The sequence below is a fragment of the Topomyia yanbarensis genome, chromosome 1, assembly GCF_030247195.1.
Source record: "Topomyia yanbarensis strain Yona2022 chromosome 1, ASM3024719v1, whole genome shotgun sequence".
Lineage (NCBI taxonomy): Eukaryota > Metazoa > Arthropoda > Insecta > Diptera > Culicidae > Topomyia > Topomyia yanbarensis.
This window is the reverse complement of record NC_080670.1, coordinates 190232479-190254711: the sequence shown is the minus strand read 5'-3', so window position 1 is coordinate 190254711 and position 22233 is coordinate 190232479. Positions and strand designations below refer to the sequence as shown.

At 38.3% G+C, this 22233-nt stretch overlaps 1 protein-coding gene across 6 annotated transcripts in view; it reads right to left on the bottom strand.

The window, feature by feature from the left end:
* The window catches only part of LOC131685017 (progestin and adipoQ receptor family member 3), a 70267-nt gene that overhangs the window by 2756 nt on the left and 45278 nt on the right, over positions 1–22233 (bottom strand). For all 6 annotated transcript variants that reach the window (XM_058968388.1, XM_058968349.1, XM_058968359.1 and 3 more), the window contains 4 exons: positions 11471–11974; positions 11257–11409; positions 11006–11194; positions 10427–10598 (listed from right to left, as the gene is read on the bottom strand). In XM_058968388.1, the coding sequence (XP_058824371.1) occupies positions 10427–10598; positions 11006–11194; positions 11257–11409; positions 11471–11974 (1018 nt within the window). The remainder of the gene's footprint in view (positions 1–10426; positions 10599–11005; positions 11195–11256; positions 11410–11470; positions 11975–22233) is intronic.

Below are 22233 nucleotides of genomic sequence, written 5' to 3'. Positions count from 1 at the left end.
GAAAAATGTTGTAAATGTATGACAGTGTTGCGAAACGAGCGAGAAGCACACCACGCCCGTTCGTTCGCGGGTGTGTACGAAAAGCATGCCTAGCGTTCTTCATCGTTCACGCCCGGGTGAAGCAAAACCGCAGGCGGGAATGCTCGCGAGAAACCCAAGCTTTCATCTAGTAGGTAGCAATTCCAGGAAGCTTTGCTCGCGAATGCTCGTCTGCTGTGTCATCTCGCAAGTGAGAAATGCATTGAAGAGCACAGGCGAGTGTGAATGTTCGAAGGGCATGGACTACTAAGAGTGTTCTCGCTATTTCGCGCGAACGAGAAAGGCTTTTTACGCGCCAACGAACGAGAACAGCATCACTGAATTTCGAGCGGAATGTCACACGGTATTTTGCGCGGAGTATCGCGCCGGTTGCCACGCGAATTTTTACATGGAATTTCGCGTGGAATTTAGCACGAAATTTCACGCAAAATTTCAGGTGAAATTTCTATTCTATTCTAATCCTTACACAGCCAGTATTGAAAAGCATCCTTGAAAACTGCAGTGATTTTCTTGTCAATATTAATATTTGAAGCATATTTTCATATGTCGTGAATATTAAAACGGCCAGGCCTGCTGTGCAGGGTTGGGTTTGAAGATGTTTCAAAATTAGACGGCAATTATTCATTTAATGAATAACAACAAGATAAAAAAAATTTGGGAGCAGAACGAAAAAAAAAATGGCGAAAGTTTGGGGTCCAGGAAACCCATGGTGAAGAAATTTTGAAAAAATTGGAACGGGGCAATGGAATTTGTGAAATTTTTTCACAAAACTTTGGTTTAAAACTGTGAAGTCCCGCTCCATTTTTTTTTTCAAAAATTTCGTGACGATGATTTAGTTGGAACCCTAAATCCATGCCATATTTTTATTTGTTCTGCTCTCAAGTCCAGTTCGATGGGATTTTTTTTTGCAATCATAGGGCACTACAATAGACGAATTTCGCGCTAAATCGTATTCAGAGTTGACAGCACCCTCTCAGATTTTAGTAAAACTTTCTGTACATGAAGATTTTGTCACAAAAAGCCACTTTACATACATAGGGTCAAACTTATTTTTTCAAATGGCTTTAGTCTAAAAATGACAAATCCCTCAAAAAATATTATAGGAGTGATTTTCACAAAGTTAGTCAAATTTTTTAACAAGAATATTGAAAAAAATTCTTCATCGACTCCAACACTGAAAAGATCGATTTTAAAAATTTAAAGTCGATTTACTAAAAAAATTCCATTTATCATATGGATGAAGTTTTGTTCCAAGATAGGTAATTATGTTCCCCATCTACCGTCAAAAATTCAAGTTGGGCACTTTCAAGGAAAAAAAGTTATTTGAAAAAAACTTTTCCTTGTCCAAACTGAATTTTTGTTTTTAAGTGTATTTTTATCGGAAACTAAACCAATGGAAGTCATAATCATCTCAGAATCCAATGAAACTCAGTTTGTGAGAAAATATTGTTTAATTTAGCAACTAAGTATATTTTTATTAATCAAGAATCCCATTGAAAAGAGTTTATGTCATTAAACAAATATTTCATCATTACTTCCTTATTTTCTTATTTTGTTCTAAGGAAGGATCACGTGACAAACCCGTTCATGTACAAATGCTTGAGCCCTTCGCGACCATCCACGGCACCTACACGCGCGATCTCTCAAACATGATAACATACCGGTGGTCAGGTGAACATCTCAGGGCTTATAAATTTTCCAACGCGATCTCAAGGGCGATCCTAACAACTCCCGCGCTCGCACGATCATGAATCGGTCACTTCCGGAAGTTTCTATCTTTGGTATCAGCAAACTAGGTCCGTGCCTTCAATTAAACCAATTAAAAAAAGAAAGCTTTCATATCCACTGGACAACACGTTCCATGGCGACATGACCGAGAACTTCAGTGATATGGAAGATCTTACTTTCTTCTAGCATCTAAACCGTACATAGAAAATTAAGTATCAGATTTATGGTTCGCGCGCGATCATCTAAGAACACACGTGAATATGCGAAAGGCACACGGTTATAAAATCGAATTTATACACGCGAAGTTACATACACGTTAGCACACGCGATTAAACACTTTAGCGTCCAAATGCTCGAGCCCTTCGCGATGATACACGCGATCGTAAAATCTCTACGCCCGCACGTATCTGAACCGTACAATGAATATCACATTCAGAATCACGGCCCGCTGCAATTAGCCTTAAGCAGTGTTTTAGTGGGCAACGTTGCCTGTCTCGTCTGCAATTGTAGTGTGTGATTCTGAAGGAGAACCCTTCCGAGAACCTAGCTCTACAACTCTAGTAGGACAACTCTCGAAAAAAAAAAATTTAAACACTTTAGTTCCACAAAATTGTTACCATCATAGAAGACCATTACACCATTTTTTTTTTAACCGAATAATTTGATATATCGAACAGTTCTTGAGTTATTAAGATGGTTATTGCACTATGCTTCGATAGTAATGCATTGAGGAGACCGAGAGAGCCTATGGGCCTTGTTTATGTGTGAAGTTTTTTTATACTTCGCACCTGCTCAAATAAACGACCACTGGTCTGTGTGCGCTAGCATGGCCGACTCGCGGGTCGATGTGAATTGATTTTTGCTGTGGGCTGTGTTTGCAAACATTGTTGGACACGGCTCGCAGTGCAGGTCATTGTGTGTCGATTTATCGGTAGACTTCGTCATCGTGCTAATATTTAAAAAAAATGTAAAAGTAGAAGCCTATTAGCGTTACTTAATTGTTGTGCTTATTTGAAAGTTTATATTCAAGTTTGTTATGAATATATACCGAATTCGTTACTGATGCTTTTTGCATGTATCAGGAAACTAGCAGTTGGGAAATTGAATTCTGAAATGATTATGACTTTCATTGGTTTAGTTTTCGATTCAAATACATTGAAAAAAAAAATCAGTTTGGACAAAGAAAAGTTTTTTTCAAAAAACTTTTTTTTTCTTAAAAATGGCCAACTTGAATTTTTGACGGTAGGTAGGGAACATAATTACCTATTTTTGAACCAAATTTCGTCCCAATCGAAGCTGGGGTTTTTTTAGTAAATCGACTTTAAATTTTTTTAAATCGATTTTTTTCAGTGTAAGAGTCGATGAAGAATTTTTTCAATATTTTTATTAAAAAATTTAACTAATTTTGTGAAAATTACTCCAACAACATTTTTTGGTAGGATTTGTCATGGCCATTTGAAAAAAATGGTGAAAATAGTTTGACTCTTTTCAAAAGATAGTCTAGATAACTTTTGGAATAACAAAATATGCAAAGTGGCTTTTTCTGACAAAATCTTCATGTACAGAAAGTTTCATAAAAATCTGAAAGGTTGCTGCCAACATTTGTTCGAGTTGGCACGAAATTCGTATTTAAATTTTTTGATTTTCGAATAATTTTTTCATAAATTTCATAAAGTCCTTGGATCTAAAAAAATTAGTTTGTTTTCGGCGGTTTTCGCTTGTTATGACACTAGATGCTGATGTTTCATGTTATTTTCAGACATATTTCGACAAAAAAATCGATTTTCAACATTTCATGTACTCCCCCGTTTGGAGTTTTTCTTATATTATGAAATCAATATTCAAACGCCGCACCCCCTTAAAGATGTCCGATTGAGCTAAAAACTTGTATAACTTTTCGCTGCAATAAGCAATTTTTGTAATACTTTATGCGAAAATTTAAGATGACCATTTTCGTTGATATATTGCCTCTTGAACACCTCTAGTTCTCCACACAAACTATAATTTTAAACTGTGAAGCCCCGTTCCATTTTTTTTAAATTCTTCACCAGGGGTTTCCTGGGACCCCAAACTTTCGCCATTTTTTTCGTTCTGCTCCCCGATAGTGTGTTGAACAGTGTAATTTAAATAACGGATTGTTTTGAATCTTAAAGGATGAAGAAACGAGGACAACCGTAACGACCGTTTCAGTTTAAAGGGGATTCAATAAATCGTTGGGAGTGACTTGGCTAAGAAGGTTAACGTCACTCCTTTGGTCCTTTGGGATGGGAAACGGATTTTAGCGCAATGTTTCACGCGAAATTTCAAGTGGTATTTCACGTGGCATTTTGCGCGGGATTGCACGCAGAATTTCAAGCGGAAATTCGCGCGGGATTTCACGTGGAATTTAGCACGGAATATCGAGTGGAATTTCGCACAGCATTTCACGCTGATTTTCATGTGGCTTATGGAATTACACGAGGAACTTCGCACGAATTTTGTTGCTGAATTTTCACACCGATTTTCGCGCAGTATTTCACGTGGAATTTCGCGCGGAATCTCAAGTGGGATTTCGCATGAAATTTTGCACGGAATGTCACGTGGAATTTTACGCGGATTTTCACGTGGAATTTCACGCGCAATTTCCCTTGGAATTTTTTCGCGGAATTTCGCGCGGTATTTCACGCGGGATTATTTGCGGATTTTCGTACGAATTTTCTCGTTTGGAATTTTGCGCAGAGTTTTACGCGTAATTTCACGTAAGAAAATTCACATTTTGGCGTGGAATTTCACGTGGAGTTTCACAAGAAATTTTACACCGAACTCAGCGCGAGATTTAACGCAGAATTTCGCGCGAGATTTCACATGGAATATCACATGGAATTTCGCGCGGAATTCCACGATGATTTTCACGTCGAGTTTCATACGGAATCTCACGAGGAAATTCGCGCGATTTCACGTAGAATTTCACGCGGAGGTGTGCGCGTTCCACGCTGAATTTCACGCATAATTTCACGCGGAATTGAGCATGGAATTTCGCACGGAAATTTACGTGGAATTTCACGTGAAATTTCACGCGGAATTTCGCGCAAATTTTCACGTGGAATTTCAAGCCTATTTTTTGTGGAATTTCGCGAGAAATTTCATACGGGATTTCGAAATATCGTTGAATTCGTTGAATTCATACGCGGTATTTCGCGCAGAAATGCAGAATTTCGTACCGAATCTCGCGCGGATTTTGACGCGAACTTCGCGCGGGATTACGTGGAATTTCAAGCGGAATTTCTCGAGCAATTTCACACGAGATTTGACACAGGCTTCCACGCAATAATTTCGTGCGTATTTTCACGCAGAATTTCACACGAAATTTCACATGGAAATTACGAATTTCATGCGGAGTTTCGCACTATTCCGGAATTTTATGTGCAATTTCGCCCGGAATTCCGCGCGAAATTTCACGTGGACTTTCGCGCGAATGTCGAGCGTCCCGTGAGTGGTATTTTACCCGTGGTCCATATTTTACATTTGGCCCATTTGCCAGTGCGGTTGAACGTGTTGCTCCCGCGATGAAATGGACTGTGACGGATAATCTCACAAATATGTTATGAGATGTTTATGAGACCGAGAAACGCCTGTTTTCCGATCGCTCCGAGACAGAAGATTTTACCCTTGATATACATTCACCCAAAGAGAATAGGGAAAGAGACGAAGAGTGAAAATCAGTCAAAACAGCAACACTCCCTTTATGATGATTTCAACACTAGAATTTTAGCAACCACTTCCACAGGCAGCACTTTAAATGACTCCTATCATGTTTTGAAAACAAACCGTATGTCGATCATTGGATTTGTTTATCAAACGATGCGCATTTCGAAACAAAGAGATGGAATAATTCTAAAGCTTGTTTTTACTCATACATATACTATAGAATGCACCTCACAATCACGATTGAACCAAATTCTGACGAACATTGAAATTTCTTTTTTGATAGATGTACAATACTTATCTCCTCCAACTCAGGCGTGAGTAATGTTTATTTACATTGCGCGATTGGTCTGCTCAATAAGGTATTTTTGGCTTCACACTATTCGTCTCTTTCCCTATTCTCTTTGCATTCACCTACAACTCTCTACACCTAATGTCTCGCAGCCCATGGATGTTATATGTTCGACCTAAAAATAAACCATTGAGCAGTATTTCTGTTACGCAGAAACTGGCAAATCCAGTCCGATAAACTGCGCGTAGTCGTAACTGGCTTGAAACAAACAAATCATATCGCTAGCGGTAAATTTGTTACAGTTGAGTATCACATCTACATTCCTTCACGCAATGTGGAGATCAACGGTGTTGTTAGCGAAGCAGATTTGGCTGTCAATGTTCTAATAGTCAGGTAAGATATTGGAGTGCAAGCAATTTCATTTGATGTTAAGGGGTTACATACCTTTTCGTTTTTCAAAAAATCGAAATTTGTTTTATTACTTTATCTGAAAGTACAACTCCTTGAGAATATTTTCCCAAATTCTCATAGAGATCCGAAAAATAGATCGAAAGTTACATCGCTTCGAATCGCAGTGGTAACTTGAAATTTTAAACCCGATTATCTCGAAATGTCGAGTTTCCAAAAGTGGCTTTTCCGTGTCACATTTGCTGAAAAACCACTCAACCGATTTTCTTCAATTTTTTTTTTCACTTGATTGTAGTTAAGTTTTCTCATACCTTAACGATTCCTTTTTATGCCTAAATTTTTGTTTTAAAGATAAGAATACAATTTTTAGACCCTCGGCATGATACTGTACCTTGATGTGCTCCGGGAGCTTTTCCTCCAAAGCAGTATTACAGTGATTATATCACAGAAACTTGGGATACGATTATTTTCTTTTTAGTTAAGCTACACTGTGATCAATTTTAGTACTTAACTTGGCGACCTTTATTATCCATTGCCATGGTCAAATAATATACAATGTGGGTTTAGGGCCCAATTCTCTCTGCAGGCACCCTTCTTTTATTGCTATATTTTCAATTAGATCCACACACCAAAAAATAATGAAATTTAAACGACATGTAAATCAATACGAATGTAAACATACAACGATTGAATCCAAAATTTGATTGAAAATTACGTTAAAATCAATTGGAGCATCAAACAGCATACAATTTAACACTTTCATTCTTGTAATATTACATGTCATTCATTTTACAGCAGTATTCGAGTAAAAATACATTGAAGTGCATTGGTTTTCCGTTTAAACGAACTGTAATTTTCAATCCACATGTAAAATTATAATAAAATTCGTTGAAGAAAGCACGACAAGTCGTGTGTATTTGTGGTGGAACTTAATGTTACATTTATATTCATGCTCAAAATATGTGCATGAAAATAAACTTAAAATTACAAAATATTTTTTTCTGTGCATGCTAACACCCATTACACAAATTGCTTATTCTCTCATATAGACTAACAATCTCTCATTCCAAACGTACAAATGTGGCCTACGCGATACCACAAACCTGGTCACAAATACGAACGCCCGCGATCTCGCCAATATTGAAACACCTCGGTGATTAGGTGAACGTTGGAACCTAAGAATTTACTAACGCGGTCTCAAGCATCAACCCTCCGCTCGCGCAATCATGAATCGGTCACGTCTGGAAGTCTCCGCCCTTGATCCTAGCAACCCAAATTCATGCCTTTAGTTGGACCACTAGAAATAAAAACTAGACAAGACGTCCACGCGCGATCATTGAATAATACGCGAACATGCGAATGGCCACACGCTTAGAAAAATAATATGTCCACGCGAAGTTACATACATACTAGCACACGCGACGAAAACGTTCACATACAAACGCTCGAGTCCTTCGCGATCATCCACGCAAAACCACACCCACGATCTCGCTAATAGTATAACACCCCGGTGACTAAATGAACGGCTTAGCACTTATAAATTAACAATCCCGGTCTCGAGAGTGAACCTCCAAATTCCCGTGTTCGCGCGATCATGAATCGGTTTCGTCTGGAATCCCCTATTCTCGGCCCTAGTAGCATAAGTCCAATGGCTTCAGGTGGACCAATCAAAAATATGATGCTCATATCCACTAAACTACATGAAAATCGAATTTATATATACAAAGTCACATACACGCGACAAACAAACATAAAAATGCTTGAGCCATTCGCGACCATCCACGCAACCTACACCCGCGCTTTTCCAGACATTATAACATCCCGGTGACAATATCTCAGCACTTGTAAATATTCAAATGCGGTCTCAAGCGTGAACCAACAGTCCCCCGCACTCGCGCGATCATGAATCATTCACGTCCGGAAGTCTCTATGCTCGATTCCAGAAGTCTAGGTCTATGCTTTCAATTGAATCAATTAAAAAGAAAGCTCTCATATACACTGGACAACGCGGTACATGGCGACATGACCGGGAAATCTAGTGATATGGAGTAACTCACTCCCTGTCAGAATGTGATCCGTACACCGAAAACTAAATATCAGAATGACGGTCCGCGTGGCACATACATACAAGCACACGCGACAAACACGTCAACAAACGATGCTTCAGCTCTTCGCGATCATCTACGCACAACTACGTCCGCGATTGCAACACTCCGGTAAAAATGTGAACGATTTAGTACTTACGAAGTTACAAACGCGGTCTCAAAAGCGAACCCGCAAACGCGCGCGATCATGAATCGGTCACATCCGGAAATCTTTACCTCCATTCTAGTAACTTAGGTCAATACATTAACTTACACCAATCGAAAAATAAAGCTCATATCCACAAGGCAACACCTTCCTTGGCGACATGACTGAGAACTCTAGTGATATGTAAGAACCCACTTTTTTCTAGAATCTGAACCGCACACGAAAAATTAAGTATCAGATTCACGGTCAGCGCGCGATCGTTCTAGAATACACGCGAATTTATGCATGCGAAGTTACATACACGTTAGCATACGTGACATACAAAGGCACACGCGATCGAACACGTTAACGTACAAATGCTCGAGCTCTTCGCGATGATACACGCGATCGCGAGTCCCTACGTTCGCACCTACCTGAACCGCACAATGAATATCACATTCAGAATCACGGCCCGCTACAATTGGTCTAAAGCTGTGTTTTAGTGGGCAACATTGCCAGTCTCGTCTGCAAATTGTAGTATGTGATTCTGACGGGGAGCCCTTCCGAGAACCTAGCTCTACAGCTCCAGTAGGACAACTCTCGAAAAAAAAATTCCCGAATGCAGGAAAAAATTGTTATTTATTCAAGTAATTGTTAAGGTACGAGGAATACTCCTATACTAATGCTATTGTATGAGTTTTTGGATTTCAGTTGATCTGTTGATCGTGATCACTACAAGCCGCCTAAAAAAAGGGTTTCGGAGAAAATGCCATAACTCCGCCAATTATCAATATATTTTTATGGACTAATGCTTGAAATTAACCTTAACTTCCACGATTTTAACATTATTCGTCTGGATCGAGACGACTCCTATGAAAGGGCACTTTTAGGGGTCAAAAGTGCCATATCTTCATGATGAGGTACCGATTTTTTTCAACAGAATTAAACTTCTTCCTTCAACGCGGTTGCTTCTTTGATTTGCTCATATATCATACACCTAAGAAAGGCCAGACAGTATCGAATTCAACTTGCTGGAAAATCAGCGAAAAGATGTTTGTTGATTTTATTCAACAAGTTCCTAGAGGGTAACATAGTCCCTCACGATTCTGGAATTCTGGAAAACCAGCCTCCGACCACAACTTGTATCGACCGATGTGTCAGTACTCGATTTCCACTAACTTGTAATTTAATTGTTTAGTGTAGCTCAATAGTATGTTTGGAAGAATTGTAGTATGTAATACGAGTCATATTTTGGTTAAAATGTTTCAGTTCCACTTGCTACCGCATAGAGTGCGCTAACTTTAACTTTTCAATTGCGATAGATGGAAATTACATGTCTTCTACAAAGTTGTAGAACAGATATTTTACAGTTATTGTTCTGAACATGTGTATATTCTATCCCTTTTTTCGGAAAAAAATAGTGATGCGGTAGCGGTAGTAAATGGAATTAAAACAGGAAGAAGTAGTCTTCGTTGAAATTGTAGTCTCAACAAACCATGCACTTTGAAGTTCTTCGACTTATTTCTCTTGTTAATTTTTGCTTGGGTGTAAAATGATTCGAAGCATGTTTTATATAGTTAAGGGTTTTCCAAAGGAGACGCAATGTTTTTTTCGTCGCTGAAAAATTCGGAGCGCAATTCGTCATAATGATTTTTTATTGGATCAAATACACACGCGAAAAATGTAGACCAATTGAGTGTAAAAATTTAGTTCTAAACAAAATCGAAACTTAAGAAGTATATTTTTTTTGTGAATTTATTGCCAACATTTTGACCTAATAAAGTTTGAAAGTATGTTGTGAATTTCAGGTTGCGAAGCGCTGTCGTAACATACTGAAAATTTTGTAAAGTAATGCAGATCATGAAGCATACATTATTTAGCATGAGCATGATAGTAAATGCAGATCAGGAACTATACAGTAGAAAAATACTCAACCTACCGACTGTGTGCTAATATTTACAACTAAGCCTGAAAGATCATGATCAGATGAATTAGAAGCAAAGTGCACCTACCAAAACAGCTAAACAAAAAAAAATCTCAACTTACCACTATTGTGCCAGTAATAGAGCGCCGCTAGCACAAATATGTGCCACCAGTTGTGCGAATGGCCAATATAGTCCACCTTACCAGCGAACCACCGTTCCGGAATCCTTGTGACGTAGATCAAGAAGGCCGTACCCGTCAACAGGTACATCATCATCACGCGTGGAATGAATAGCTAAGCCAAAAAAATCACAACATTAGTTTAAGGTCACTGTACCCAGCCGAAGGTATGTGCTCGAAAAAATAACGATCCAAAGCAAATCAACAAAATGCGTTGAATGGCAATTTTTCATTGTGCCAATGAGCTTGACATTAGACTTGAGGCGGGAACTTATGCAATACGGAGCACGTTCATCATCGTGTATTTTTCGATTTTTCGAATTTCTTTTTCAATGTCGCTGGTTCACCAAAAATGGATGGAGCTATGCAGTGCGACGACGCGTCTATCGCCGCGTTCGGCCCTGAGAAACGCACCCAACGCTACTGATTGCTTAACAGTTTGTTCACATATACCCATCCATCGCGTGTTGTTTCTTCGGGCACGATCGAGTGTTGATTAGCAGGTACAGGCGCGCTACTCACCTGGACCATGGTACTTTCTGCACCACCCATCACGATGTACCAATGGAGCGTTGGAACCACACCGTACGCCGCCCACGCAACGAAGGCCATCATCTTGACATTGGAGTTCACTTTCAGTCGGGGGATTTGCAGGACCATGGCTACCGTGAATATTACACCGATGGTAATGATGTAAAAATTTCGCAGTTCCTGTGTGATGTTGGACACGTTTTTAACCATGGTTGCTAAGATCTAAATATAATTATACTAACCGCGTTGCACCAGAAGGCGTAATAAATGCCGCTGATGAAGATGGCCAACAGCGATAGTGCAATCCCGAACAGATCGTACGCCAGAAAACATTCATAACTTTGCTCCGATTTACAGGAGAAAGTATGATATATGGAAGACAGTATCATGCAAACCTAAAACGATTTGTAATGTGATAGATCTTAATTCATACGCATGGATAGCTCCTGTACTCACCTGGAAACAAACGAGCAAGGAACCGACGATCAACTTATCCACCATACTCGCGTGCATTTCCAACAGCACAATATCCGAATAGGCCAACCCGATGAACAGGAACCAACCGAAAACATGACTCCAGATGTTGATGGTTTCGTTCGTCCACCAGAAAATACTCTCGAGGCAGAGCTTGGTGGACAGAATGGTTCGGTAGCCACTTCGAATGAATGGATTGAACTGCAGGTGCTTCGGTGCGTCGTCGTAGCTAAGCAACTGGCGTTGTTTGTAGTACGAGACGTCCTGCTTGCCGCAAACTAGCTCCGCTGGACTGCTGCTCCGATCGTTGTTTGCGTCGTCCGCACAGCAACCGTTACCTAATTGACACGTATGTTGACCGCAACATTCGCCATTTGTGTTCGGTCGCTGCTGACTGCTGAATACCGTTGCCGACGGACTGGTGCATGTTATTGGGTTTTTTTCGCTGGCGTCAAAGGCGGAACTGAACTCTTCGTTTGTGATGTTCTATGAAAGAAAAGAAATACAATGTTTTATTAATATTTAATTTCGTCTGTAGAACCGAGGATATTTTAGTTGTTTACAATTATAGTTCATTCTCGGAAAATGTTGTACTGGGATAAGATTGGATCGTCAAGTGTACTGTTTTTTGGACAATGCAAACATGTACGTAAAATGGTTTTTAAGTAGATTTAGTCTAGAAGTGTACTCTCGTTTTTGTTGAGAAATTTGAGCAAAAACTGATGATATGGCTAGCAATTTTCAGCGACGGACGAAAATTACAGACTTTCGCTATATTAGTATATTAGCTGATGCCAGAAACTAACGAATTTCACAATTCATTATGAAATGTGGATGTTGTCGAGATTTGTAAGTCGTCATAGGTACTTCAAAGGTACAGTGAGCATTATTGTTAGAGATAAAGGAAAATAAAAACACAGATTAGATTATTAAAAACTATCATCTTTCCGTCAGTTTATCTCAAGTCCCGTAGGATATTTGCATATTTACACATAAACATGCAACTATTCAACACAAGCTGTTTCAGAACCATAATATTTTTCAGTTGCAACCGTACTGTCCATAAATGCATAAGAGTCCCATGTGGATTTTTGTCGAAAATGAGTTATCCGTTGGATTGTATTCTGTATCACCACTGAATCACACTGCACAAATAAGATTACCGGGTTTGTTCAGAAAATATCAAAAAAAAATATCAAAACATGGTTGTCCCATCCGTTTGGCTCAATGGATGGGACAATCTTGAACAGCGTTTTTCTCGGTTTGCTGTTTTTCAACATGGGACTCTTATGCTGTTATGGGCAGCGTACTGAAATGCCGACGTCGTCGTGCGTGCTATGCTTTTGCCGCTTACTAAAGTATTATAAACAAGCCGCACTAACGGGTGTGTAGCACAAAACCTGTCTAACCTGCTGACGCAGTGGATTTGTCTGCTCTCGGAGCAGGAACAATAACTCTTGGTACGAATGAACTGATCGGAAGGTCATTGAAAGCTGGTTCTATAAGCATAGAATGCAAAGTCGCGGTATTAATATGCTTTTAAATTCTTGTCTACAACGGTGAACTTTTGTTTCTCCGAAAATTTATAAAAACATACTGAATTTCGCCAGAGACTCGCTGAAGTTCGTCGAAAATAATTAATTCGGTGGATTGGTCTGTTGAAAGTTGTTTTGAAACTCACATTCTCTCATTCAAGTTCGTAAACTGTCACTTAAAAAAACAATATATTTACAAAAAAAATACGATGTCTCAAAAAATTTAATCAATGTCGAAATACTGAGAGACGAGTGAGAGAGTATTAAAATTATTTCTTAACAGTCTAATTTGTCTATTTTTTGCATCCTTTACCGATATCTGAATAGATGAGATCTCAGTGAATAATTCATTTTGCTAAGATCTCAGTAATATACGTTTGATGGTTGAGTCGGAAAATATTTAATATAAAACCAGTAAACAAATGTCACACAAAACAACTTCTTTTCTTGTGGGACATCACGCTTGTTTGGGGGTTTGTTCAACAACAAATAGTGTTTTCATTTTAGCAGCTAGCGTCAATCTGGCGCTAGCTCAGTCCTGTCACCAAGCTAGTATCGGATTCTGATGAGACGAAATCGAAACGCAAATTTGAAACTAATTTAGTTTTAAATTTTGTGCCCTTAATGCGCAAATGTGGTTACAATTTTCTCCTTAGGAAAGAAATATTAGGTTGTTCCTAAATTTTTCTCCACTAAGGAGGAATATACAAACTTTTTAAGGGCCTATAGTGTATACACGGAGTGAGGAGATTTTTGGATTTGAGAAACATAAAACAAATCAAGAGTTGTGTAGAAGACACGACCACGGTTACATTGCAAATGCTTATAGTTGTATATTGCCAAAAAATAGTATTTATAGGTATGAAGCAAATTTGAAGCTTTACAAAGGTTACATGTAAATTATTGGTTATCGCAATGCCTAATCGTATTGATGATGATGCCGGATAAAGAAGCTGTCCAAATTCGCCAAATAGTACATGGTTTGGCAGGCAATATGCAGTTGTGGTCACAAATCCTAATCTCATCGCCAAAGATGTGTACGAAACAGGTTGTCTATATACGCTTTTGCAACCATACATCAGAAGCCACAATATTCCAGCTTTGTTCTGGTCTCTTACCACTTTGTAAAATCCGTCAAATACGTTTTAAAACAGTCAATTTCTTTTCTTGACTTTATTTAGGCGTCCAAAATTTTACTTGGACAGGCTTTAATTGAATATATAATGACAAAAATCCCCGTAAAAATAGAAAACGATTCTATGAAGGTACGCTTACATAATTTATCTCTTATCACGTGTTTTAAGTTGTTCTGTGGAATGAATCTGTTCGCCAGGGCCAATTTGTTGCATGTTATCAGCACCGAGTGCCTGGCATGGTCGAACCGGATAAAGGTGACTTGGTGTAATTCGAAATGACCAGATGTCAATGAGCACTTTGATAGACCGAAGGACCACGTTTTTTGGTGAGACTCAGTCATCTTGATAGATCACCACGCAAGAATACAAGTAACGGTTTCCTTTGTTCTTCGGACAATTCGCAAAAATAACTGTTAAAGCTGGCATTGATAGAAGCAGAGAGCATTCTGGATATTGTGACCGATGTCTTTGGTGGTTGTCTTGGTGCCTTGGCTATTCACAGGGAGTGAGTGGAACCGACGATTATTTGCGCCGTAGCTAGGGAAGTTCCAATAAACGAGCCAAACTTATTTCTCTATCTAATTGCAAAGGATCGCTACCGGAGCAGCTAATACCAACCCAGGGAGAACTCGGTTGTTGCTGTTCCGGCCGTTTGGATGAGACCACCCACTTTTCCGCTCAGTAACAGTAGATCAACAGCAGCAGGAGTGTTGAATTTGTCTTTTTTGTTTGTATACGGAGATCCGACATTGTGGTAGACGCACTTTGGCCGCCCTGTTAATAAGGGTCTGCCGGGTGGATAAATAAAACCCAACTAGTGGGGAAACCCATAGTTACAATGTAGTATGGGTTTCGTTTCGAAAGTACTGGTCGGAAGATACAGGTTTCGTAGGCCGCAGTCTCACCACACGAATACCTTTTTTAGCGTTTCGCTTGTGTGGGATACTAAATATTTTTAACTCAAGGGAATTTTTATTTAATTTGAAAAAAGATTTTGTTCGAAAATCGTCATTTAAACAGCAAAACTTTGCGAACATGAGTTGAAATACAAAATTGGTACTTTTCTCAAATCACACACACATACGGTTAAAATAAAATACCCAATAACGAGTATTATACTACGCATATTCGACAAACTGGGAAAACTTATTTTCTGGGCATCCATAATATACCCGACTTTTTATCCAGGTTTGTCTACTGTATTGAACTGAAAATGTGTATAAATGTTTGATGTATTTGAATACTTTTAAAAAGGAGACAGTTTTATGAAAAATCATTGGAATTCAAAAAAACAGTCTTCCCATATGCACATCGTACACAATGTTCGCTCTGGTCCTGTGCTCATATTAAACCCACACTTCGTATACGAACTCAAACACGCTATTTCGTACCTAAACACGTGCACATGTTCGCCTGCACAACTGAACCCCATGTACGTACACGGTGTGCGTACACATCGGTTCGTGGCACCAGTTTTCTCTTTCTCACTCTCATCGTCACTAGCGCTGACTCTTTTTGCCATGAGCGAATCGTTCTCGTGTACGCACCCGGTGTACGTACACGGATGTTTGAACTAGAGTTTGCACATCGTTCGCTTGAGTTCGATGTTCGAGGCGAACTTGTACATCGAGACGAAGTATGTTTGAAGTTGAACGCGTGCACGAAATTACAACACAGGTACAAAATTGTACATGTTCATGGGAAATCTGCAAAAAAATTATCAAAATTTGCATATATTTTTATTGAATATTCTAAAGCTTTTTATTCGTTGAGCATCTTAAATCTTTCTTCATTCTGATGGCTAAAATATGTTTCAAAACCAACACAACCAATGAAAGGTGCTGCGAAGGGGTGTTACAGTTATACGGGCACATATCGGCATATTTTTCAGCATATTTTTCTACTTCTGCCGCAGTCAGACGTACAATCGAGCCAAGTGAACAACAGGCCTCTCGATCTAGTGTGCATTGTCTCGAGAACAAAGGAAACATCGGATTATTCTTGTCATCATGAGTAAAGCTGACGAAAAAGCTCCACTCGGACCCCGGCTTTAAATTTTGTTTAAAAGGACAGAGTTTTAGTGAAGTGGAATACCTTCTGAAGGTAAAAATGCAACTTAGACTTACGGAAGTGTTCAGTATCATCATCTTCGCAGTGCAGTGTTAATATCATTCAACACGTTAGCACAAGCCGAGCGTTTCGTTTTGAAGAACAACTTAAAACACGTGGTTGAAAGTGACAACGTTGGAATTAAGATTCCCGTATATATATATATATATATATATATATATATATATATATATATATATATATATATATATATATATATATATATATATATATATATATATATATATATATATATATATATATATATATATATATATATATATATATATATATATATATATATATATATATATATATATATATATACATATATATATATATATATATATATATATATATATATATATATATATATATATATATATATATATATATATATATATATATATATATATATATATATATATATATATATATATATATATATATATATATATATATATTGAGAATGATTATATAGAGGTAAGGTTATATGACCTATCACCTCGTACCCCTCCTGAGCCAATTGCAAAATGTATGTCGCAATACGGAGAAGTAGAATCCGTTACACCTGATACTTGGAGAAACTTCTTCCCGGGTACTCCTAACGGCGTTTTTGTAGTGAGGATGCGGGTTGAAAGGCCTATATCCTCCTACTTGACAATAAAACTCAAAACTCACGGAACTTCAATTATGCAAACTACGCAATGCACCCATGAGGGGCAAACTCCTACGTGTAAGTATTGTAATCAGACAGCTAATCATAGATAACCTTGCGCGGAAGATGCAGAGGAAGACGCATCTCAACCGATTGCCAACTCATCTACGGCAAACCAACCCAAAACAGAGTTTTCAATACCAATGCCTGAACCACAAACGGTGGCCAAATTTGTGGCAGCAGTTGCACAGACCATAATGACAACCATAAAAGAAGCATCCAGTACCGCAAAATCAACTGTAAGCAACATTGGCAAGGATAACAATAACAGTGACGGATTTACGCTGGTCAACAATAAGTGCAAGAAACAGGGAAAAACATCTGATCGCGGATACCCAGCCGGCTTTGACCTGGACGTGAAAAACAAAAAAGAATTAAACGACCCCCCAGATGCAGATTGCCAGCAAACCCCGCGAAAGAAGGTCTCCGCTCGCAATAAAAAGTTGCGCGCGAGATCCCATATAATAATAATATTCGTTTATATTTTTATTTTTACATTTGTAAACATATAAAAGATCCACGGCTCCGTTAAGCTACCGCTATGAGCAGTGTCAAATAAACGAATTATATATAAAAAACAACGAGTGCGAACACTGCAAACAATGGCCTTCTGGAATAATTCTTTATGTACAAACTAAATACCAACTAAAAGAGGATTATTTCGTTTGACACTATCAATACTCACCATCTCACGGAAACATTGATTTTCCTACTGTTAGAGTCTGATCCGATATTTGTGAGCAATTTACTTTGATGTATGTTTGACTCACATTCTACTAATTCACTCTAAAAATAACAAAGTCTTTTTCAATCATTTATATGTGGTACATTACCCATTGTTCTTGCAGGACAGCAATATTGTGATGGGTAATATTTTACCCAGTTTCTAATTCTAAAACGTACCCAATTTGTGACAGCTGGATAAGAACTAGAAACTGGATACTTCTGGTACTCATTAATGGGTATTTCATTTTAACCGTGTAGGTTATTCAGCTTTTTCCGTGCCATGATGGCAGATAAAGTCATCTTGTTCGTAATATAAGAATGCATCTTATTTTGACAGTAGTCGTTTACGCCATACGCCCAGTAAGAGAAAGTCGTCTTACGTGAGTCCAATGCACTGGACGTTTGATCAACAAGGGACTAACTGGGCCCAGCTGTCACTTTGGCGTCAACAAATGTAGTCAGAATAGAAAGTGTCTAAAAATTACGAACAAGATAAAATTGCCATTTTGACATGTAAAAATGCAGGATATGCGCGAAATTCTATAGAATCGTACTATGCATAATTTATGGAATGTAAATATATGATTAGGGTTCTCATTAAATTTTTTCTAAAATTAGATTTTTTTTCTATGCATTTTTGAAAGGTTTATACGTCTACTACACTGCTTTAGGGACCATTCATAAATTACGTAACGCAAAAATTGCCCAAAATTGACTCCCCCCTCCCCCTATGTAACAAATTGTCACAAATTTCTCCATCCCCCCTTCCCCTGTTACGTAACAAATTCCAAGAAAATTTTTTTTTTCTTCGATGAAAACATGTTACGTAACGATCTAGTTAACACCCCCTCCCCCCTATGTCACAACTTGTCGTACCCCCTCCCCCCCCCCCTAAATGCGTTACGTAATTTATGAATGGTCCCTAAATCACAGAACCTTTTTGTCTTGATTTTGGCTGACATATCATTAATTTTTTGTGGGGGTCCGCCATATTGAATTGGTCATTTTGAATTTCGAAAAACTGACCTCAGATTCGTAATCAGCGATGTCCACCACCCATAATTTTACGAATTGTTTCAAAATATTGACATTCTTCCACAAATAATTCATCGACAGTGTTCTCAAAACTTTAAACGCGTATTTTCTCAAAACACCATTTTTTAAATCTGCGTACAATCTTATTTGAAAGCGGCTCAATTGAAAGACTTCATCTTTTGACTTCTCGAAAGAAAACCTTTGCCATTGGAGGAGTGACCTATAAAATCTGACAAATTTTTTGTATTCACTATTTTTAGTGAAGCCTTAGTTTCTTTTTTTGCTGCATTTCGTATTTAATCGGCAAAATAATTTTGTTCGCCTACCTTTTGTACGGTGTTCTCGCTTTCAGTTCAGGTGGTTTGAGTTTCAATTTATGGTTAAATTGAATAAATTCGGAATACAGGAAAAATCTCACAATGGTCGCAATTTATTCTTAGTCACCTCTTGGTGAGAACAGTACATTGCCAAAGACATTTGTAAGTTTGTTGCGATTCATTCAACATTCAACCTTACAATAAATGCACTTCAGCATATATGTTGTATATGTATCGTACTCTTTACAGCTATAAAACCTCATATATCATAATAATTTTAGTTACACGTATTAAACTAACGTATTTAACTCTAGAACTGTCGACATTATAAACAATAGAAGTTGCTATTTGCTATACGACAGAAGTTGCCGCGTGCTAAATGATAGATACCGCAAGATGCTCAACGCAAGTTTGAACATGCCCGTTGGTCGAGTGCGTGTGGGCTGTGGCTAGTGCGTTATCGTGGGCATAATCGAAATGCGCCGCATGTTGGAAGAGCGCGGCGCGTGACAAAAACCTGTATATCTTTGGACAGAAACAACGTGGTTTGACTCCACTAGGAAATTATTATTCTGTAGAATTCAAATGGGATTGACGGATTGAAGTAGTCTTGTCAATATTTTATTGACAATATTCTTGTCTCGTGTAGAGTCCGCTTCAAGGTCCGCTTAAGATCGAACCATAACGTCAAATTTGAGGATCGTAGTAACCATGTAACGTAGTAACCGGGTGCGAAAATGTGTCGTTGTCGTCAATTTGTTTTTCGGTGAAAATTTTAAATATCGGGAAAAATAAATTGTGGTAAAAGTAAAAATACCTTTCGGTGACGCCTGAGGATACTAGGAGTAAGAGGAGAAGGGCTCTTCGCTAATGGAATAGTACAGTCCCAAGTGATGGTAGCGGAGTGAAATTATTTTGGACCTTTATTACTGGTGAGCCCGTTCTAGTTATATCCACTATCTTTTTTAGCGTTTGTTTTTGAAATTATATAGTTAAATTATTTCGTGGCGGGGAAATAGAGGCCATTAATAGGTTGATAACGCCTTTGTTCTGGATCAAATCAGCCTAGATACCGCACTGATAATATAAATTCGTAAATATAATGAAATCGATCATACAATACACGAATTCATTCGTCGTTTGCTGCAACGAAGTATTTTCGTGCATTCTAAATAGTAGGTTTCGTTCATTTCATGAACAAGAATGGCCGCTTGGTGAACGAAATCTTTCCTAAATTTTACACGTTTAATGTATACTGCACGAATGTTATCGTTGATAACGACATTATTTTTCGTGAATGAAACGAAATGTTTTGTTTATTTTAATAAACGTGTGTGTATATTGTGAACAACTTCGTTGGTCGCACGAATTCATTTCGTTCATCTTAGAAAAATTTTCGTATTGCTTATCTTCTTATTTTTTCATTCGATCTTTTGGGATCGATGTTTGACAACACCGATTTTTTTAGTTAAAACAACAGATCTGGAAAAATCGATTTTATTGTGATATGAAGAAATGGTCGCTTGATGAACGAAAGTTTTCGTGAATTTTACTTATTTAGTGTACATTGTTGCACGATTGTTGTCGTTGAAAACGACATTAATTTTCATGAATGAAACGAAATGTTTTGTTTATTTTAATAAACGTCTATGTATATTACGAACAATCTCGTTGGGCGCACGAATTCAATTCGTTCATCTAAGAGAAGTTTTCGTATTTAAGAGCATATTCTTTTGACATTGCTCCGGCAGAGAAAAACTCAAAATTTTTCATACAAAACCATCGAGCAGTTTGCGATTCTGGATCAACTAGAAGCGGAAGAGGTTTAGAAAATCTTCATGAAATCGGCGGACCCGGATACGGCTACTAAATAGTCAGACCGAGACCGTCGTAATCATCAACAATTGTATGACGTATAGCAACAATGACTCCATATTGAAGCTCTGTTGACGTTGACGGTTCGACGAATGGTGCTCGTAAATATTATAAAGATATTCGTATATAGCAGCGAACAATTCGTTTGCCGAACGAAGCTGTTTCGTAATAAGCCAACGAAATTCGTTTCGTGGTTTTCACGAAAAACTCGTAATGAAAAATATATGTGTTTCAATAGAACTACGAACGATTCATTATATGTACGAAAAATTCGTATATTTTATGAAAATTATCTGTACGAAACTAATGCATAGCGATTTTCGAATATATTCTATAAGTGCGTGTGGCATCAAGCGACTGGAACCAGGGATCGATCCATTGTCTTGGATGGTTCTATTGGGTCCATAACCATAGTGGTAATCAGAAACAGGGGTTTCATGTCAGTGCTGCAGTGAGGTTTACTGGTACTTTTCTGAACATGAAGCGGCGTTCGTGGGAGGAGTTTGTAGAGGATAAGGGTGATATGTACAAGATAACAAAACAACGGACTGATTTTGTTTGAAAACATGACCTTTCCTTCAATGGAGCGTAACTAGGTGCATTTCGAATGTTCCGCCAACAACCTGGGTCCATCAAGAATGTTTCCATTCCTGGAGCATACTTGATGGAATAGGGAGTAGAATATAATGGCTTCCGTTTCCGATGATACTCTGTAGGATTCCTCCCGCCTGACCAAGATATCGGTACTACCACCTGCTAGGGCGAGAAGTGGCGTACCTAGTGGCAGTGAATCCGATCGAGTTGTATCATCGACATCAGACCCCTTTAGTGAAAGTTGCGTACCACTATCCCAGGGCAAACATTTAAAAAATGAACACCATTGTCAAGTAATAGATTCTTTGCTTCACAGACAGCCATTGTGGTTCGTATAGCATGAAATTAGATGAAGTGTATCTGTTACATTTTGTTTCTTTCCAATCAAACGCAGATGTTGAGGTTGCAGCGACTGATGAATAATGCGATTAGCATTATTCTATTTTTTTAATCGCTCTAGCCTCAATATTTGTGTTTGATTGGAAAGAAACAAAGTGGACCGGCAGAGCGAGTAAAGGCGCTTTAACCTAGGCTTATGAGCCAGGGCAAGGAGTAAATACCTTCTTAGCCAAGTCACTCCCAACGATATATCCCAATCCCCTATAAACTGAAAAAATGTCGGTACGGTTGTCCTCGTTTCTTCCTCATTCAAGATTCAAAACGATTCGGCAGTTAAATTATTCATTAAATGAGTAAACTA